General features: G+C 38.3%; 1 protein-coding gene across 1 annotated transcript in view; it reads right to left on the reverse strand.

Annotated features, from left to right (window-relative positions):
- Positions 1 to 1,999: 1,999 nt before the first annotated feature.
- LOC131160321 (protein DJ-1 homolog D) overlaps positions 2,000 to 23,472 on the reverse strand; it is a 29,205-nt gene continuing 7,732 nt past the window's right edge. The window contains exon 5 of the mRNA XM_058115889.1: positions 2,000 to 2,388. Coding sequence (XP_057971872.1) covers positions 2,200 to 2,388 — 189 coding nt within the window. The 3' untranslated portion in view covers positions 2,000 to 2,199. The remainder of the gene's footprint in view (positions 2,389 to 23,472) is intronic.

Raw genomic sequence — 23,472 nt, forward strand, 5'->3', positions numbered from 1 at the left:
ACAATTATCCATCCTGGGAAATTTTCACAGTTATGTACGTATACGCAGATTTATAGAAACAAAAACTATGAATTACAGTTAGAAGTACATTCAAATAGAAAACGTGTATTCTAAATGGTATAGGTGTGAGTTAAGATACATATTTACATTTAACTGCTATCATAGTAATAGTTTAAATTAACAATTATGTTATTTGTGTAAAACTCATCTGTCACACACTGATGTTAATTTATTTCGTCATACTAAGAGGTGTCTCACCTCAAGAATCTTAAACATTTCAGGTAATCCAGGTAGCCAAGTGGAGCAAGCTCCGAGATAGTAGATTTGTAGCTTCAGGATTACAGGGTATGTGTTTTTTTTGGGGGACTAGGGTTATGTTTGTTTAATGCTGGGATTTCTAATGGATTTTTTGGGAAATATGTATGTATATTTTGGAGATTCTAGCACTCTGGTATTGTATATAAAGTTTAGGTGTGTTATTTTTTCCGTTGCATAGATAGAACGTGAATATGAATAAGAGTATCCCTAGTACTCCACCTTGAGTCTGGGTTGACTTTATTTTTATTATTATCATGGTATGAGAGATATAAAAAAAAAATGGTAGAAATTTTGGGTCGTTACAATATACATGTTGTATGATGTAACTCAATCTCTTTGGACACAAGACAGTAAAAACTCACCGCTGTTTTGCTCTCGTGGATGTAGACATTATCAAACCACATAATTCTTTGTGTCATCTTTTTATTGCTTTCATTATAATTCATGTGATTGTATTTTTTATATATTTCACAGTTAAGTGCTGCATTGTGAGATTGTTTGTTTCCACTGTACATTAATTTGTACAACAGAAGTCGATTGTTTCTTTTTTCGAGATAAACGATATGTAGCTTGCTTATTTATTTATCAAAGCTTCAGAGTGTTCTCTTGTTAATTTTTCTTGTAACAAGTTGGGAATATATGATATCCACGCTCCAATTAGGCATTCCTATCCAATAAAATCAATCCAAACAATGAGTTCCACATAGATCCCACCTGATATAATAACTTATAATTCCATGAGCTATTGAATTCAAATTTAAAGTGATAGCTGATAAACACTCCTAGGAACCCCACATAATACCAACAGAATGACAGATGTATCTCAATTCACTCTTTTGGTGGTAATCTTTGGGTGCACTCCTTTGGTGGTAATCTTTAGGTTTAACTCCTTTGGCTACCCAGCCCCTTCAGTTGTAATCTTTTAGTGATGACTTCATACTCAGAAATGCCTGGCTCTCTGTCCTGGCAATCCCACTTCCTTTGGTCTAAGCCGAGCTATTAACCTAACCATGTTTTGGCTAGGCAATTACCAACGTCCAATATTCACCAATTCAGCCTAATTATTGCCACCAGCCCAATCCCACAACTTCCATATAATTCTAATAAGCGCACAAAATGACACAAAAAGGAGCAAACTTGAAAAATGTCTTATGATATACTTAGATTTGAGCCTGTTGAATCTCACTTGTGTAAATTTGAGCAAAATGCAAACAAAAATCATATTTCATTTCATCAGATGTTCAAATTTGCACAAACTCAAATGTTTTAAACAAGTGCCAAGTGGCAAATAAAGAATATGCCTCTACAGTGAGATGAAGCATATTCTATAATGAAAAGAAAAGAGTTTGTAACATATTAACAATAGCACCCTTGCAATCCCTAATCACCTGTCCCAACCCAGAACCAAGCCCCCTTGAAGAACATCAATGTTCCCTTTTCCAAGAGGGAGGGACCTCCCAGCAATGTAAATTTTACTTACTATTGAGACAATAACCCTGCCTCCAAAACTCCTTATCACCAACCCCATCCTAAAACCAACCTGCTCCAGAACAGCAACATCAGTATTTACCTTTATACACAACCCAGAGAAAAGAGGGCAGAAATTCTTAAAATTAAAGTAGGCAGACCACCCAGCCCAAGAAGCCTCCCAGCGGGATAAAAAATTTCAAGGTTGCTCGTATGCAACAGAAAATAGAGCATAGTACCATGCATTTTATTTAAAAAGCTTTCATTTTTTAAGCACGCTTCAGTATTGTTGCGCAGATACACTCATTTACAGAGAAGCAGGAAACATAATTAAACAAAACCGATATGCCTCAACTTCAGCCAATGACCAAACACAGAGGTTTGCAGACAAGCAGGACAGCCAACCAGACGTAATTAAAATGAGACCCGGATGCCAAGCAATGCCATCAACTGAGAAAGGAATTCAGGGTGGCCTGGCCAAGCTGCCCCTGTCACCAAATTTCCATCAGTAAAACAACGATGTATGGGATCAGGTTCCAACCATGTTGCTCCAGCCAAAACCACATTCAGCTTCACTGCTGGGTATGCAGTACATTTCCTACCCTACAACACAACACATAAACAGCAATTACACAACAGTGGAACTATACACAAGCTCAACACCCCCACCAAGAATTCCACAAGCACTAAAATAAAGTTCAGGGAACAAAGAAAAGTATGTTTATATGCCACATGTTCAGTTGTGAAAAATTATTTTCACGACTGGTCAGGTCATTAACCTCAATATAATAAAAAATGCAATGATTACACCAGGGCTGTACAGAAATATGCATATGGCTGCAACAGGGCCTTATTCAGCTGCTTTACCCAAAATTGTGCAAAAACTCTGTTCAGAATACAAAAACCTGTGGAAACTAAGTGCCAAGGTTAATCTCAATGACAAATTATGCATGGTAAAGCTTAAATTAGGGGTTAGAAAAAAGATCCATGAATGAATATGTGTAATTCCTTGTGTTGTATAAATTAGCCAGTATACGTGAATAATTTGCCTTTTAATTTAGTAAACACACCCAAGATTGCCGTTTCTGGAGAAGTGCAACCACTGTTTCATTCCATGTGATGTTATGGCTTTACACTATCAACATCACTCATCTAAGTCAACAGAATAGAGCAGCTTCTGTCTGTGTGTGCACACACTCAAATTGGTGGCTCTTCTGAACTTAAAAAACAGGGACGGTGGGAAAAATAAAAGTTCTATATTATTAAGCAGTTCCTATCAGCACTGCTCATAACAATACCTGCACATCCCTGTAACAAACCAATATTCCCCTCTGTAACCGTAGGGGAGCTTCTCTCCTTTTTTGTCTTTATCCTCAACTGTGTAACAGTTTTTTTATTCCTCTCCTTGTATAAATACTGTATACATCAATACAAAGGTAATAATGAAAAGTAAGTTTTCAGCCATGCCTACTCTGACATGGTATCAGAGCTAGCGAACAGCAGTCATAAAAATGGCCGACACCCCAGCTGCTGCTCCTGCTTCTGCTACTCCCCTCTTCCCTCTCCTGACCCGGCCCATTCACCTCTCCTACCAACTCCCACTCCCTCCCCCGTGTCCCCCTCTTTCTCTCACACATCTCCCAACCATAATCCCCCCTCCCCCCACCCACCGCGCCCTACTCAGCACGACCTAATTCCTCCCAAATCCCCTATCATCACCCGCTCCCACACCTCATCCTCTCGGCCACATATCTTCACCGATGGAACAATTCCATACCCCCCTCGTCACTGCCTCACCACTGAAGCCATATCTCTCGACGCTCCCCTTAGCTTCTCCGCTGCTTCCAAGCTTCCCGCATGGTGTTCCGCCATGATGAAGAATACAATGCTCTGCTTCAAAACAACACCTGGACCTTAGTTCCCCCTAACCCCTCTTCTAACATTCTTGGTTGCAGATGGATTTATCGGACAAAATACAACTCCGACGGCTCCATTCGCTGCCGGAAAGCTCGCCTGGTTGCCAAAGGTTTCCATCAACAAGAGGGCGTTGACTACCATGACACTTTCAGCCTTGTCATCAAAGCTCCCACAATCCGGTTGATCCTCTCGCTCGCTGTTGCTCAGCGCTGGTCTCTGTGCCAAATTGACATTCAAAATGCCTTCCTTCACGGTGATCTGACCGAAACTATCTTCATGCAACAACCTCAAGGGTTCATTGACCCTATCCATCCGCACTACGCCTGCAAGCTGAACAAGGCTCTGTATGGCCTTAAACAGGCCCCAAGGGCATGGTTTGCTCAGCTGAGTTCGTGGCTTCTCGCTTTTGGCTTCACTACCTCCAGGGCTGACCCGTCTCTGTTCTTCCTCACCAATGATAATATCAAAATCTACCTGCTCATGTATGTCGATGACATTGTTATCACCTCGTCACATGACACTACCACGGACTCCTTAATCGCTGCCCTTAGTCAGGCATTTCCTATCAAAGACCTTGGCCGGTTGTCCTACTTTCTAGGCTTGGAGGTTTCTTATCTAGAGGATGGTGTGCTACTCACTCAGGGTAAATACATCAAGGACTTGCTCCATCGCAATCATATGTCCACTGCCAAATCCGTCTCCTCACCCATGGCCGTTTCCTTAAATTTGTCCTCCTCTGACTCACCCCCCCCCCCCCCTTTTGACGATCCAACACTCTTCAGAAGCATTGTTGGCGCACTTTAGTACTTATCCCACACCCGGCCAGACATCAGTTTCTTCGTAAACAAGGTTTGTCAATTCATGCACAATCCCAAAGCTTCTCACTGGAGTGCTGTAAAAAGAATTCTGCGTTATCTCCAGGGCACTATTAATCATGGCATTTTCTTCTCCTCAACATCCTCCTTAACCATGGCAGGATGCCCTGATGACAAAAAATCAACTGGCGGTTACTGTATTTTTCTTGGAAAACACCTAATCTCTTGGAGCTCCAAAAAGCAGAAAATTGTTGCTCGTTCAAGCACAGAGGTTGAATACAACTCCATTGCTGTTGCTACTGCTGAAACAATCTGGCTACAAACAGTTCTCCGTGAACTTCAGATTCCTCTCGCTCACCCCCCCCCCCCCCACTTTATGGTGTGATAACATTGGAGCCACCTACCTTGCCGCCAACCCAATCTTCCACTCCCGAAAAAAACACATGGACATCGATTTTCACTTTGTCCGTGACTGCGTAGCAGCTCAATCTCTGAAAATCTCGATTCTCAGCTCAAAGGATCAACTTGCAGATATTTTCACCAAGCCTCTAGTCTCCGACACATTCTTCCAACTTCGATCGAGTCTCAATGTTCGTGGTACACCATTGGACTCGAGGGGGCGTATCAGCACTGCTCATAACAATACCTGCACATCCCTGTAACAAACCAATATTCCCCTCTGTAACTGTAGGGGAACTTCTCTCCTTTTTTGTCTTTATCCTCGACTGTGTAACAGTTTTTTGATTCCTCTCCTTGTATAAATACTGTATACATCAATACAAAGGTAATAATGAAAAGTAAGTTTTCAGCCATGCCTACTCTAACAGTTCCCAACTGCTTTGTCTCCAATTTTCATTTTAAAAAAAAAAATATCCTTATTTGTAGCTTTTAAAAGTTTCAAATCCAAAATTTGAACTCCAAAAAGTTAAAAACCGACATCTTAAAATCTAAAAAAGTGATTTACCAAATGCGCTACGCCCAGCTTCTACTTTTAAAAAGAAGTTTGGTGAAAAAAGGAGGCCAAATTCACCCCTAATCATGCCAAAAGCTCACAGACTGACCAAATATAGACCCTTCTTAAAGCATTTTGGGTTTAGAATCATTGCTAGTATTTTTAATTTATTGTGAGTTTGTGAACATGAAATTAAACTACTGCATTATATACATTTTCATTACCTTTGAACCAAGTTTGTTAGTCCTTTGGAGTTAGGTTCTTTAATAATCTGCCAACAATTATTTGAAGATAAGTCTTTTGGCTATGTTACAATTATTTATTTACTTAAATATTTATTATTTATGAGTATTGTGATTCATGATTCCATATATTTATCGTTATTTCTAATTATTCATTTATTGGAAATTGGTTTGATCCTAATACACACAATAATGGAAGAGGGGGCAGCTTTCAACCTACATTTCCCCTCACTCTTCCTAAGATTTGCCATTCTTTTACCAGTTTAAAATTAAAATAAAAATTTACCAAGTAATACATACTTAGTAAATTTATATTTCTTAAGAAACTACTTGCAAGTCCTCATTCTCCCTAAAGACCATAAAATTAGGGTTGTGGAGCAGTGTGTGCCCACAGATATTATATATAAACTCCAATCGACAACAAAATGCTATGATTTCATTATCTATGCATTTAGATTTACATTTATTTTATCCATATGGTTTGATTTTTATGGATAGAGATTCACAACGGGTCATGGGATTGGTAGGAAAAAGAGCTCTTCTCAATTATCAACCATATTCCAATGTGTGTGTGTACATGCATCACACTAGAAGTTGGTTCCATGATACATTCTTAACTCATAATTGTTGCTCTGTATGAAGTGGCTTTAACAAACAAAGAGTAACGTGTTTCTTTCAAGTTTTACTTTTATTTGAACTTGGTTTTCACTCTGTATTTTCTTTCAATGTTTTTCCACATTTATGATAAAGATATTTGCAAATAATAGCAATGCACGTCACATTGGGACTTGCATATTATTAAAAATACACGGGTGTTTTACCTATGGTTGAATTCCGAACACAGCATAATTCACCATTTTCTTGATTTTTCAGTTTTCACAAGGATGGTGTTGGGGAAGTGAAGGGTATAACTTGGCCTTGAGCCCCAAAGTACAGCTTTCATAAGCATGAGGCAGGACACGTACAACTGTTAAAAGTCCACCTACAACAAGGCATTGCAAATTTTGTAGCCGTGGAAAGTGAAATAACATTATAGTCCAATAATATTTCCACACTAATTAAAGCTTCTTTGAACCTTTCTCCATCGCTCTTTTATTCTTTTTTTAGTTCTCATTTGGGGGAAAGGAATGGTGTCAAAACTACCATCTAAAATAACAAAACGAAACAGACATTGCAAACTTACTCATGTACATGAACTTACTTGTCTATATATGTGTGTGTGTGTGTGTGTGCATGCGCATGTGTATATTCATGTAAGGTACTAGAGTCGAACCAATTAAGCATTTATGCAATATTTTGACCTTTCAAATAGTAAATGCCATAGTAGAATAGTTCTCATGAAATCCTTTACCTAGAACATAATTGAAATATTCACCTTTTGATGCAGTATTAATATTTGACAAGACAATTAACAGAAGAAGAAAATTCATAGAAGTAAATACACATCAAGAGTGTCACTCACTGATGAATTACGCTAAAAGCCAAACAAATTTTCACGATTGTCCTCTTGTAAGGAGAGTTGGTTTACGATTTTAACACTATGACCTCTAAAATTTTTAATTGTAATTTCATTTGTTTCTTTGAGCAGATTTGACTGTCTAGATTTATAACTTTCATTTATTCTCTTAATTGACATTTATTACAGTTATAATTTTTTTATATTGAAATTTTTTTTCTAGTATGCGTTACCAATCAATAAATACTTGAGTTGGTCCTAAAAGTGACCATGGTAAGTGTCCCAGCTTGACTGAAAGAAGCAAGTTAAATCACTTGCAGACACTATATTTGGTGAATTGAAAGACCTAATCACAATGACAGGGGTCTCCCTCTATTTATAATAAATGCTACATACATTTCAATGACCAAAATACCCTTACTAACTCACACTAACATAATTCTACACAAAAATAATGTTGATAGCAATGTCCCAGAGAGCCACCTCCTATCAAAAGGGGTGAATCTCCGAATTGCCTCAATCGGATGGCGAGCTCGATATTAAAAACAATGAAGTATAGGGTGAGATATGGGTCAAATACATAATTCATGGAGTCGCCACTAACCTATTTTATTCTAGGTGAGGTTAAAACACCTATTTAATTGACTACCAATTTATTGATCTCTAAGCTATACCTAGGTCCAAAGGAACTAATAGTCAACGACCTACGGTACCAAAATCAAATTTGAGTGCGGTTGTGCGAGGGAAAGGAACTAGCACCCCTACACACCTCAATCTCGAACAATTACCAAATTAACCTGGGATTGTTTCAAATTCAAGCAAGTGGCATACAATTAACCCAAATTTACCGTGATTATCAGCCTTTAAGCATTGATTTTACTCGTGCCATATCTAAAATTCCATTAAGCTTCATCTTGAGAAACCAAAAAAGACACAATCGTCCCTCTTCAGATTTCTTCTTATGGGCTTATTGCAAGCTCTTTCTTAATCAATCTTTGGGTCCGCTCACAACCTATCTAGAATTCCGCTCAAGGACGTGAATTTTACTTTATTCCAAGAAACCTAAAGAAACACAGTCATCCCTCTTCAAAATTTTCAAAGCTCATTCATTGCAATATTTTTTATTGAATCCACTAGTGTCTTATTTGGGATTCCATTCAAAGACAAAGATTTCATCTTTTCTCAAGAAACCTAAAGAGACACACCGTCCCTTCTTAGATTTTTATTTCAAGGATTAGTCGATTATTGTTTCCTTTATTGAGTCCACTCCTGTCTTATTTGGAATTTTGTTCAAAGACAAGGGTTTCTATTATGCCAGGCACCCCACTTGTGTCAAACACTAATACTACAACTAATGCTATTAAATATATAAAAAAACTAAAGCAATGCAGAAACTAATAATAAAAGACAGTAAAAAGAACAAGACAAGAATGTAACAAGGTTCGGTATAAAATTACCTACGTCCTAGAGTACCGACGATCAATCCACTACTTCTTGACAAAGTACTACTTTGAGGTATGTTTTACAAATGGAGAGTTGAGCTTTTTATATAGCTTCAACCTCAAGTCCAAAAAACACTTCTCACCAATGTGGGAGAAACAAAGAAAAAATTCAAAACAACTTTTCTACCAATATGAAACTTTTATACCAATGTGAGACAAAAAACAACAAATCTCCACCATGACGATAAATTCAACAAATTTTTCAGTCACCAACATTCTCTGGAATTCCACATCATCGGCGCCTTCCAAAAAATATTCAAACTTGCAGGATATTAATTAAGTCCAAACAATATTTGAACTTGATTGTTGTCACTATCTTGGTTAACATATCTGCGGGATTTTTAGTTGTAGTAATCTTCGGAAGAAGTATCTTGCCTCCATCAATAATATCCCGCATAAAATGAAACAGAGCGTCGATGTGCTTCGTTCGCGCATAGTAGACTTGATTCTTTGCCAAATGAATAGCACTCTGGCTATCACAGAACGCAACAATATGCTTCTGAACAACTCCCAAATTTTCAAGTAAACCCTGCAACCAAATAGCCTCCTTAACAGCCTCTCAAGCTACCATGTACTCTGCTTCTATTGAAGACAAGGCAATGGTATACTATAAGGTAGACCTCCAACTCACTGGACCATTAGCAAATGAAAAAACATATCCAGTAGTTGATCGACGTTTATCCAAATCACCTACAAAATCAGAATCCACATATCCAACAACCTGTTGATCAATAGTATTATTTTTCTCAAACACTATACCAATATCAATCGTAGTCATAATTTATCTCAAAATCTATTTCACAGCTTGCCAATGTCCTTTACCCGGATCATGCATATACCTGCTCACCATACTAACAGCTAGTGAAATATCAGGTCTAGTACAAATTACATATATCAGACTACCAAAAACACTTGCATAAGGAACCTATGACATATACCAACGTTCCTCGTCTGATTTAGAAGATAAAGATGCCCAAAGTTCGAAATGAGGAGCAAGAGGAGTGCGTACCGATTTTGACTGCTCAGACATGCCAAAACTGTGTACTACATTCTTCAAATACTGTTTCTGAGACAAACTAACTCTTCCTCTCATTCTGTCTCTGCGAAACTCCATGCTGAGTATCTTCTTTGATTCACCAAGATCTTTCATCTCAAACTCTTGATTTAATTGGCTTTTCAACTTGTTGATTTCTTCCCTGTTCTCTGAAGCTATTAACATATCAACATACAAGAGTAAATATATTTTGTAGTCTGACAATAAACACAATGATCATGTTTATTTTTTATGTACTTGTGACCCATCATAAACTGATGAAATCGTTTGTACCATTGTCTTGGAGACTGTTTTAAACCATACAACGATTTACCCAGTTTACATACCCAATTTTCTTTTTTTAACAACCTGAAATCCATCTGGCACCTGAAATCTATCTGGCCGAGTCATATAGATTTCCTCTTCCAAATCACCATGTAAAAATGCAGTTTTTACATCGAACTGAACTAGTTCAAGATTAAATTGTGCTACCAAAGCCAACAAAATTCGAATGGAAGAATGTTTAACAACTGGAGAGAATACCTCATTATAATCAATGTCTTCCTTCTGTGCGTAGCCCTTAACTACCAATCTAGCTTTGAAGCGAACATTATTTGCATCTGGAAATCCTTCTTTCTTTACATAAATCCATTTGCAACCAATTGCTTTCTTACCTTTGAGCAGCTAGGCTAGCTCCCAAGTTTGATTTTGATGAAGAGACTGCATTTCTTCATCCATTGCTCTTTTCCACTCGTCTAATTCAGAGTTCCTCATTACTTCTTTGAAAGTGCAAGGAACATTATCATCCACAACTGGAAGTGCATAGGCCACCATATCAGTATATCGAGCAAGTTTTCGAATTTCTCGTCTTGGCCTCTGAGAAACAATTAATTCTTACTGCTGTGAAGATTTTCGGATTGAAATCTCCTTTTCTTGTACACTATTCCCCACCGTAACCAGAGAGTTACCTTGTGTAGTCTCATTTCTCATTGGGTTTCCCAAAATTGTCTCAACCTCAACCTGTTGTTGAGTACCACTGGTCTTCTTTTCAACTCGTGACTCCTTGCGTACTGTTTTCGTCATCATTGCAAGTTCATCAAAAGTCACATCCCTACTCAAAATCATTTTTTTCATCTCTGGACACCAAAGACGGTAGGTATCCTTTGACTCCTGCACTAATCCCCAAGAATATTATTTTTTTGGCTCTTGGATCCAACTTAGATTCTTTAACATGATAATAAGTCATAGTACCAAATACATGTAAAGAATCATAATCACTGGCAGGCTTTCCAGGCCATATCTCATAGGGTGTTTTTCCTCCTATTGCAGATGATGGTAGATGGTTGATGATATGACACGCATATCTAACAGCCTCAGCCCAAAACCTTTTGTCCAACCCAGCATTAGACAACATAGATCGAACTTTCTCCAACAAAGTCTGATTCATACGCCCTGCCACCCCATTCTGTTGTGGTGTATCTCTAACTGTGAAGTGTCGAGCAATACCTTCATCCTGACAAACCTTCATAAACAGGTCACTCTTGTATTCACCACCATTATCTGATCTGAGCCGTTTAATCTTTCTGCCAGTTTGAGTTTCAACTAATTTTTTCCACTTAAGGAAAATACCACACACTTCATTTTTTATGCTTCAAAGAATACACTCAAACTCTTTTGGAAAAATCATCAACAAAAGTGACAAAAAAAATGCATACCGCCTAATGAAGCCGTTTTTGTAGGCCCCCACCCATCTGTATGAATGTAGTCTAAAATACCTTCATTCTGGTGGATTGCAGTGTCAAATTTCACTCTAATCTATTTTCCCAGAATGCAATACTCACAAAATTCAAGTTTGCACACCTTTGCACCCTTCAACAAACCTCGCTTAGCTAATTGTTGCAAAGATTTTTCTCCTGCATGTGCCAATCGCATGTCATAACCTGGTTGTATCTAAACCTGCATTTTTCTCAGAAACAATAGCAGCTGAGCCAATAACTGTATTATCTCGTAAATAATACAAGTTATTTTTCCTTATTCCTTTCATCACCATCAACACACCTGATTTAATCTTTAAGATTCCATCTTTCAAAGTGATAGTGAACCCTTTAGATTCGAAGGCACCCAATAAAATCAGATTTTTCTTTAAGCTTGGAACATACCTAACTTCAGTCAAGGTTTTAACAATTTCATCTTGACATTTCAACTGTATTGATCATATTCCAGTTGTTTTACAGGCATTATCATTTCCCATAAAAACAACTCCAACATCTAATTCTTCAAAATTAGAAAACCATTCCTTATTGGGACACATGTGATATGAACAACCAAAATCCAAAATCCACTCACCAAAATAATGTGACTTACTTTCCAACAAGGAAAAATCTGACTCACTTTCATCATTACTGGCTATATTGGCATTAGAATGTGCTTTGCCCTTATTCTTTTTGTAATTTAGGGCAATCTTTCTTCCAATGCCCTCTCTCATGACAAAAGGCGCATTCATCGTTAGCAGGTCTCCCATGAGATTTACTCCTCTCATGAAATTTACTCCTTCCAGGCATACGACTCTGAGAACATCCCCTTATTATTAGTGCTTCTGTTGTTTCCTTATGGACCCTCTGATCCTTCTTTCTGCATTCAGTACTAATCAATGCAGTACAAACAGCATCAAAAGTAACTTTATCTTTCCCATACAATAAAGTGGCGGTCAGATGTTCATAATCAGGGAGAGAGTTCAGTAACAATATGGTTTTATCCTCATCTTTCACCTTTTCATCCAAATTAAACAAATCAACCAAACTTTTATTGAAAGCATTTATGTGGTCATTAATGGAAATACCTGGTTGATACTGGAAGCGAGACAATTTCTTTTTCAAAAAAGCTGATTTTCTAAACTCTTGGTCATAAATGTATCTTCCAATGTCTTCCACAATTTCTTTGCAAATGTCTCCCTCATAACACAATATTTCTTATTTTTAGCGAAACAAAGACGAATCGTACCACATGCTTAACGATTGATCTTTTCTCAATCTCTGTCACTCATATCCACTGGTTTATCATCCAAAACAATATCCAATTCTTGCTGATACATGATGTCCCTCACCTCACATTGCCACATACCAAAATTATTGGTACCATCAAATTTCTTCACCTCAAACCGAGCAATAGCTATCGTCTTTGACGATGATGTCAAAGCCGAAGGGGTTGGAGTTCGTGTGGACAGAGTTACTTCTACTACTGCACTAGTTTCTACCATCTTCTATATATTCAGTAGCAACCAACAAAGCAAAAGGCTTAGGATGAATAGTACGTACCAACTGTGTCTACTCTATTTTATCCTATGAAATTCCACTTTGACCAGGCCGACCTCCACGGAGCGACTGAACCGCAATGGTCTCTGAGCACTCGCTTAGATAAGGTCTTTCTTAGGCATCAAATGTGAAATCAATGATCCTAACAAAGGAACACCTCCGTATCGACACTATTCAACCTAACTTTGATACCAATTATTGTGTCTGGCACCCCACTTGTGTCAAACACCAATACTACAACTAATGCTATTAAATATATAAAAAACTAAAGCAATGCAGAAACTAATAATAAAAGACAGTAAAAAGAACAAGACAAGATTTTAACGAGGTTCGGTATAGAATTACCTACGTCATATGGCGCTAACGATCAATCCACTACTTCTTGACAAAGTACAACTTTGGGGTGTGTTTTACAAATGGAGAGTTGAGCTCTTTATATAACTTCAACCTCAAGTCCAAAATACACTTCTCACCAATGTGAGACAAACAAAGAAAAAATTAAAACAAATTTTCTACCAATGTGAAACTTTTCTACCAATGTGGGACAAAAAACAACAGTTTCATCTCGCCCCGGAGAGTCTAAAGACACAATTGTCCCTTTTGAGACTCATATCGAATATATTCATGTCCTATCTAGAATTCCATTCAAGGACATGAGTTTTTCATTTCACAAAACCTAAAGAGACACAATTGTCCCTCTTCAAGCTTTGAATGTGGGGGATTATGCAGCTTACTGAATTTATCACCCAACGAGGGAACTCACACCCCAAGCACATGCAACATCAAAGACATGTGAATAACATGCAAAGCTATCATACAATTAAATAAGTTGTACACAAGAAAGAAAAACATGTAAAAAAAAAAAAGTAACGAGATGTGTGCACAAACATTAGAAAGTATAATAAGATCACCATCAAGCAAGCTTGAAGTGATTCTTCTGAACAATCTGCCCCCCAAGAGGTAGTTGAGGACAACATAATCTCGTGTTATCGAATTTCTCCTCATAAGGGGATGCGCGCACAAACAAGAAAACATGCAAATCATGTAGGACACACATTAAAGCATAAACAACATGTCAAACGAGAGAAACATAAATACAAACATGCAATCAAGCAAATGAACGGATGATTGAACATTACATGCTAGAGAACAAGCAGAGCGAGTAAATCATACATGGACGCAAATACATGAAATGAAAAAGATACACAAACATAAATGAAAAGGAAGCATGAAATTAAAGTCATACAAAGTTTAAGGTGCATGAAAAATGGCCCTGAAGGGCTTCAGAATTTTCCAAGAACTTTCTTCAATTTTATCCATTTTATTTGAATTTTGTGGGATTTTCCTTTTTTTTAAGGGTTTTCTAATGAATTTCTTTCTCTTTTTTTTGTTAGAATGTGTTTTGCCCTTATTCTTTTGCTAAATTTAAGGGCAATCTTTCTTCCAATGCCCTCTCTCATGACAAAAGGCGCATTCATCTTTAGCAGGTCTCCCATGAGATTACTCCTTCTAGGCTTACGACTCTAAGAACGTCCCCTTATTGTTAGTGTTTCTACTGTTTCCTTATGGACCCTCTGATCCTTCTTTCTGCATTCAGTACTAATCAATGCAGTACAAACATCATTAAAAGTAACTTTATCTTTCCCATACAATAAAGTGATGGTCAAATGTTCATAATTATCAGGGAGAGAATTCAGTAACAATATGGTTTTATCCTCATCTTTCACATTTTCATCCAAATTCAACAAATCGGCCAAAATTTTATTTAAAGCATTTATGTGGTCATTAATCGAAATACCTGATTGATACTGGAAGCGAAACAATTTCTTTTTCAAATAGAGGCGATTTTCCAGATTCTTTGTCATCAATGTATCTTCCAATGTCTTCCACAATTTCTTTGCAAATGTATCCCTCATAACACAATATTTCTGATTGTTAGCGAGACATAGACAAATCATACCACATGCCTAACGATTGATCTTTTCGCAATCTCTGTCACTCATATCCACTGACTTATCATCCAAAGCAATATCTAATTCTTGCCGATACAGAATGTCCATCACCTCACATTGTCACATACCAAAATTATTGGTACCATCAAATTTCTCCACCTCAAACCGAGCATTAGCTATCGTCTTTGACGATGATGTCGAAGCCGAAGGGGTTGGAGTTCGTGTGGACAGAGTTTCTTCTACTACTGTTTTTGTCATCTTCTGTATATTCAATAGCAACCAACAAAGAAAAAGACCTTAGGATGAATAGTACGTACTAACTGTGTCAACTCTGTTTTATCTTATGAAATTCCACTTTGACCAGGCCGACCTCCAAGGAGTGACTGAGCCGCAATAGTCTCTAAGCACTCGCTTAGACAAGGTCTTTCTTAGGCATTAAATGTGGAATCAAGGATCCTAAGAAAGGAACACCTCCATATCGACACTATTCAACCTAACTCTGATACCAATTGTTGTGTCGGGCACCCCACTTGTGCCAAACACCAATACTACAACTAATGCTATTGAATATATAAAAACTAAAGCAATGCAGAAACTAATAATAAAAGACAGGGAAAAAAAGTACGATAAGAATTTAACGAGGTTCGGCACAGAATTACCTACATCCTCGGGCGTCGACGATCAATCCACTACTTCTTGACAAAGTACAACTTTGAGGTGTGTTTTACAAATGGAGAGTTGAGCTCTTTATATAACTTCAACCTAAGTCCAAAAAACACTTCTCACCAATGTGGGACAAACAAAGAAAAAGTTCAAAAACAACTTTTCTACCAATGTGAAACTTTTCTACCAATGTGGGACAAAAAACAACAGTGTTGTAACTGCACCATCAAATATCTTACTAACAGCTTCATATAACTGCTGAAGGCTTCATTACTTTCCAAAGTGTACCCTCAAACATATGGTGTTAGGGACCTTCTCCCTTGTTGCTTGACTAAATTGTATTAGTATTGATCTCATTGGCAATTAATTTTGAATGCGCTTAATTTTGAATGCGCTCTACAGAGATTTGCAGGAAGACTTATAGATGGAACAACCTCCAGGTTTGTTGCTTAGGGGAAGGATGGTAAGGTATGTACGCTGCATATGGCTAATGGTCTTACACAGTCTCCTCAATCTTGTTTTGACATATTTAGTATGGTGGACTCCACATTTGGTTTTATTAGTGCTAATCTAGTCCTTCAGCCTTTATCCGTAAAAATGACACAGGCACGGTAGTTCTAGCATTTTGTTAATTGTATCATTTCTATTGGTAGTGACCAGAACAGGATGGCAAATGTCAAGAAGTGGCTTCAAGAAAATATTCAAATCAATGGAGATTAGATGTGATACTTTCTTAGTATTGAGATTTTATGATGTGATACTTCTAGACTTGAATATTGTCAGAAAGGGTTGAATCTATGTGTTTCTTGGACTTGCTAAGTGAGATTACTTTGTTGGGAGCTAAAGTTGATAATCTGATGGAGATGTTAGGTCGGTCTTTGAACACCACCATGAAAATAGGCAATTAGGTGACAAGTTGATCTACTTAACTATCACTAGGCTTGATAATGCAAGGGCAGTATCAAGGTTCTGCAGCCATGGGAAAGATTAGAAGAATTAGAAGAGAAGAAGGAAAGGGAAGGGAGGAGAGAGGAGATACTACGTGGGAATTCATGTTCAATTCCAATTCAAATTCATCAATAACTACCTACATCATAGTTTTCACACACTACTTACAAAAAAGCCTCAAACACATGGAATTACACACATACCCCTAAAATTACATTGCATTACAAACATAGCCCTAGAATACACAATTACTACAAACAAGCCCCCAACATAAATAGTCCTAATATAAGAAAACGACACACATATACTTAAACAACTGACTAACTAAGCACATTTGGGTTTTAAACACAATAAACAATTCACCCTATTCTCTGACATAGGCCTCCTAATTGGGCCGAAATGATCCATCCAAATAGCCGCTTCTCGTCTTACATCACCTGACATATCCTTTGATGTGTGGTGAATCAGTTTATCAAAAAAATCCCAAACAAACATTCTAATACTATTTGTAGGATTTTATGGCATCCTAAGGCTCTCCTCGCAAAGTTTTGATACATAAATGGAACAAAAACTACAAGATAATGGAATAATTTGATGCAAATTGGAACAACTTTGTAAATGATCGCAGATCTACTAGTACATTTGTGAAGGTAATCTTGCTACCTAGCATAGTATGAAACAAACTATACATCAAGATCTAATGTTGCTTAAGCCATTGAGATCTTACGTAAGAGATGAGATTCCTGGTCACAAGATGCATAGGAATGTTTCTGTGATAATCTTGTCATATATATTGCTAGCAACCCAATGTTTCATGAGATGACAAACATGTTGAAATTGACTAGAGGGATGTCGTGTTTAATAAGGTTATGAAGACTCCATTTGTGAAATGTTAGTTTATGAAGAAAACTTTACTTAAATTTTCCTTGTCTAATGGCTGTAACAAGCTAGGGTTAGGTGATACTTATGTTAATTGAATTGAATGTCTCTTTCTGTTGTTGAGAATTCCACTTGTGAGCTAGTCCCACATTGGAAAATTTGAGCGGATGATGGGTGCTTATATACATGGTTGGACCCAAGACCCAATAGGCTTAAGATTTTGGGTCAAGTTGGTGCTCACCCATGTGTATCAAGCGCACCCATGGGCTCCTCCAATCCTAACAAGTGGTATCAGAGCCAACGGTTCGTAGCTTTGGGTGAGTGACATCGTAAAAAGTCGAGAAGTGAAGCTAATTCTCCTGACGTGCTAACAATTGGAGGACCAAGTGTGTGACCAACGCAAATAAGGATCATCTAGGCTGGGGATGGATCCGAATAGGGTCAAGATGTGGGAGGTAGGATTGGTTCAGATGCACGTGAAATGCAATTTTAGGCACGTAAGGCACCAGTGGTAAGGCCCAGCTGAGCAACTATTGGGGAATTGAGCTTACTCCCATAAGGGAGATGGTTTCCGTTGAAGGGGGTGCAATTGGAATTCACAAGTGAGGTGGAGATTGTTGAGAATTCCACTTATAAGCTTGTCCCACATTAGAAAATTTGAGTGGATGATGGGTGTTTATATACATGGTTGGACCCAATACCCAATTGGCTTAAGCTTTTGGGTCAAGTTAGTGTTCACCCATGTATATCAAGCGTACCCATAGACTCGTCTGGTCCTAACATCTGTGAGGGTTCTCGTATTATATAGCAAATAGAAACGTTTGTTACAAGGGTAAAAATCAAGAATTACAGCCATTTAGGAGACTAATTAAGGCAATTACAATCAGCCTATTAATTACAGAATATCAACTACAATCAACCTACTAATCACAAAATATCTACAACAATAATATAAAATCATGCCATAATTAGAGAGTCTTATTATGGCACCGTATCTGACTAAGATCCCCCCTCAAATTGATGCTAGCCGATCAAGAAGCATCAATTTGCCCACAAGGAACTGATGGCGCTATTGTCTCATAGCCTTCGTGAAGACATCAACTATTTGGAGGTGAGTAGAAACATGAGGAAGAGATATAATCCGAGTGTCCAAGGCTTCTCAAATAGAATGTTAGTCTACTTCAATGTTCTTTGTACGCTCGTGATAAATGGGATTAGCAGCTATTTGAAAGGCATTAGTATTATCAGCATGAAGAGGAGTAGAATCAGATTGAGAAAAACCGAGCTCAGCTAGAAGTCTACGAAACCAGACAATCTCAGAACATGCAACAGACATTGCCCAGTATTCAGATTCATTAGAGGATTTAGAAACACGAGCTTGTTTCTTACTTTTCCAAGAGATCAATCACCAAGAAACATGCACCAACCCGTGACAGACCGCCGAGTATAAAGGGATCCGGCCCAAACCGCATCACTATAAGCGACAAGGCGAAGCGGAGAGCCAGTTGAAAAGAACAACCCACGGAGAGGTGACCCCCGAAGATATCGAATAATACGGCAAACAACAGCTAAATGAAGTTGGCAAGGAGTTTGCTTAAATTGACTAACCTGCTGGACAGCGAAGGAAATATCAGGTCAAGTAATAGTCAAATAGTTCAAGTTCCATACCAACTATCAGAACACAGTGGGATCAGAAAGAAGGTCACCCTCCTCACTTCGATATTTCACATAGGAGTATCCACCAGAGGCGAATCCTAAAGACCGGCTAGCCCAATCAAATCTTGTGTATATTTGCGTTGATTCAAGAATAAACCTAAAGAATCCGTGTGCACTTCCAAACCCAAAAAATACGTAAGAGGACCAAGATCTTTCAAATGAAAAGAAGCCTGAAGATTCTGCTTAAGATGATCAATCAAGTTGGAGTCGGTGCTAGTAATGACAATATCATCCACATGTACAAGTAAGAGAACGAGACCAGTCCGGGTCTTGCATAGAAATAAAGAAGAGTCATGTTGGCTTTGAACAAAGGAGAGACAAAGCGAAGTAGACCTGAATTTTTCAAACCACACTCGGAGAGCCTATTTTAAGCCATAGAGAGATCGTTTTACCTTACATACCATGGAAGACGGAGAAGAAAACAAACCCGGAGGAGGACTCATGTAAATATCCTCTTTGAGATCACCATGAAGAAAAGCATTTTTTACGTCCATCTAGTGAAGTGGCCAGCCTTGGGGGGCGGCAATCGAAAGAATTGTACGCACTGTAGTCATCTTCGCCACAAGAGCAAATGTCTCCTCATAGTCCACCCCATATTCTTGCCTGTTCCCAAGTGCAACTAAGCATGCCTTGTACCTGTCTAAAGTCCCATTAGAGCGGAGCTTAACCGAGAAAACCCATTTACAACTAATGGCTTTAACAGTAGAGGGGCAAGGAACAATATCCTAGGTATGATTGTCCTAGAGAGCCTGAAGTTCCTCATCCATCGCTTTTCGCCAACATTCATGTTTAACAACATCTGACAAGCATGTAGGAATGGAAATAGACGACAAAGTAGTGTTAAAATAAGTGTGGTAATCATCATACCAATCAAGAGGACGTGATACTCAGGTAGACCGTCAAGGACCAAGCTCAGAAGGCATGGGAGAACTAATAGGACCTGTCTCGGATGTCATGTCAATTTCAGGAGAAGTCGTCGCAACAATTTCAGATGAAGGGTCAGTCTCGGGAAGAGGCAGAGTTGGTCGACGTCAAGTATACACAAGTCCGGGTTTGAACCGGTCAGGAAGAGATGGCAATTCATCAAAACAAGGTATCTCAAGCAATGACTCAACATGTGTAGGAAAGAAACATTGATTCTCAAAGATAACAAAATTACGAGATATACGAAATTTGTTAGCACAATAATCACAGCAAACATAACCTTTGTGGGAAATACTATAACCCATAAAGGCACATTTAACAGACCAAGCAGAGAGTTTGTGATGTTCATGATGAGGTAAATGAACAAAGCAAACACATCCAAAAGTATGCAGATTAAGATAGCTAGGATGCTGATGGTACAAACGGTAATAAGGAGAATCAAAATTCAAGACCTGAGAGGGCGGTCTATTAATTAAGTAAACTGCAATAGATAATGCCTCAACCCAGAATTTAGACGAGACAGATGATTCAAGCTATAAGGTATGAACAACATCCAAGAGGTGTTGGTTCTTTCGTTACGCCACCCCATTTTGCTTATGAGTATGAGGAAAAGAACGCTGAGAGAAAATTCCTTTGTGATGTAAGAAATCATGAAACTCATGGGACATGTACTCTACACCAGAATCAGACCTCAACATCTTAATACATGTAGAAAATTGGGTCTCAATATATGCGACAAAGTTTTGAAAAACATATAGGACCTCAGATTTGGGCCGAAGTAAATAGATCCAAGTATACAGATTGAAATCATCTATGAATGTCACAAAATATTTATATCGAGCATGAGAAATTATAGGAGAAACGCCCCACACATCACTATGCACAATATCAAAGCATTTTTTGCAGCACAACTACCATGAGAAGGAAACAACAGAGTCTTACTCTTACCAAGTTTGCATACAGAACAATCAAATGACAAGTGTTTAGAAAAATGTTCTTTATTGCCTAACAAACTAGAATTTAACATACGAGACAACACAACAGAGTTTGGATGGCCGAAACGTTTATGCCATACTTCACTCGGAGTATTAACCGTCATACAAGCCAAAGATAAACTACTAGGAATAGAAAATTGCAGTGGAAAGAGTCTGCCAACTTTAGACCCCTTCACTAGTATCTTCCCCGACACCTGATCCTGCACAAGACAACCATCACAAGAAAAATGGACATCACAGTTTTTCTCAACTAACTGGCCAACTGAAATGAGATTATTAGACAGTCCAGGAGATACATAAACATCTTTGAATGAAGGATTGATATCTCCTATTTCATTAATAGCTAAATGACTCCCATTAGCTACCTGAATTTGCGACGAACCATGATATGGACGAACATTGTACAATGCATCAGATGATTTAGTCATATGATTGCATGCATCAGAATCAATAAGCCAAGACTTATGCGAAGTATTACCTTGAAGCCCCAAGGCGGAAAAAGCTGACATAATCATTTGCTAGACCATTGCAGGGGTAAGACTAAAGGATCCAATGGCAGACGAAGAAGTTGAGGACATCCCTGGAGCAGAAGAAGTGTTCACCGTAGCCTGATAAGCAGTGGCATGATGATTTGGAGGCCAAGTGGGACATTCTCTAATAAAGTGGCCTTGTTTCTTACAATAGTTGCACACTTTCTTTATACAGTTGGCAGCAATATAACCATACTCCTTGCAGCCAAAACACTGGACCTTGCGCATATCCTTACCCTTGCCTCTCTCGTAGGCTGCATAGGCAACAGGATTCAGGTTAGCATCCTGCTAGAACTCAACCTGTGTGAGAAGGCGCTGCTCCTCGTGAAGTAATTCTCCAAAACAAACATCCAAAGATGGTGAAGGATCTTGGTTCATTAAATTTAAGTGAGTAGCCTCAAATTCAGGGCGCAATTTCATCAGAAATTGATCTCTCTTGCTTTGCTCATGAACAGCTTGAATAGCAGAGATAGATGCAGCAGGTACCTTCCGCATAAACCACATCAAAAAAATCTCCCCATAAATTCTGAAAACCAGAAAAATACTCCTGAATGGAGAGATTGCCTTGAGTGTAACTAGCTATCTCACATTCCAACTGAAATCGACGTACAGTATTATCCTGGTGATAAACCTTCGGCAAGTACTCCCACATAGTTTTCGCAATCTTATAGACCCGTAAATTGAGCACAATAAGAGGATCAACGGACCCTAAAATCCAGGACATCACACATGCATCTTTGACCTTCCACTCGGCCAACTCCTCAGGCTCCGTAGGAGCTGGATCACTACCATCAATCTGGCCCCACAATTCTTTCCCTCTAACAAATAAACGAAATTGGAATTCCCAGGCAGAGTAATTTTTTCTAGTAAAACGCACCCCAAATGAATCACTAGAAGACCTGATGAAACCCCCAAAGGAATCACTAGAAGACAATAGAAACCCAACAAAAAATTGAATCACAAAAAATAAAACCTAATTCACGTGTCAACGGCCTTCGATGGGACCTCCAGAAACTTAAATCGACAAAGATATGCACCAGAAACTCTCCAAAGATCAACACCACCAAAGATTTGTGACGAAACAGAACACCGACAGCCTCTAGAAAGGATAACCGAACACCATTGATCGACAACCACCAAGATTCTGAAGCAAACAGAATCAACCGCCCAATCCCAACCCGACAAAAACTACCGCATAGCAGTTTAACACCCACCGGAAACCCAACAAAAACTGCCGACGACCCATAAATTGTTGCTAACCATAGAAAAAAAAAAAACCAAAAAATAATAATTAGACCAACCTTAATTGAGATAACGCTTCGATACCATGTCAATCGGATTGATTGCCTTTCTCTGTGAGGGTTCTCATATTATATAGCAAATAGAAACGTCAGTTACAAGGCTAAAAATCAGCAATTACAGCCATCTACGAGACTAATTAAGGCAATTACAATCAGCCTAATAATTACAGAATATCAACTACAATCAGCCTACTAATCGCAGAATATCTACAGCAATAATATAAAATCATGCCATAATTAGAGAGACTAATTATGGCACCGTATCTGACTGACAACTTATACACCTCCAGCTTAAGGAGTGTTACAAAAGAATATGCTATTTAGTAATTCGTGGTTTGAGTGGGCATTTTTTTCTTTCTTGCCTTTTATTAATAGTGAAGAGGGTGGCAACACGGAGCTGCACCACCAAACATTTTCCTCTTCTGCTCTTCTTCTCATTTTCTTCTCTTCTCCATCTCTATCTTTACAGTTGTTACGAAAAAAGTTAAGAAAATTTTCTCTTTTTCATAAGCAGGAGTGTCTTTCAGTCACAACTGTGTCAAAAATTAGTT

Source organism: Malania oleifera, chromosome 7 (genome assembly GCF_029873635.1).
Source record: "Malania oleifera isolate guangnan ecotype guangnan chromosome 7, ASM2987363v1, whole genome shotgun sequence".
In the NCBI taxonomy this organism is placed as follows: domain Eukaryota; kingdom Viridiplantae; phylum Streptophyta; class Magnoliopsida; order Santalales; family Ximeniaceae; genus Malania; species Malania oleifera.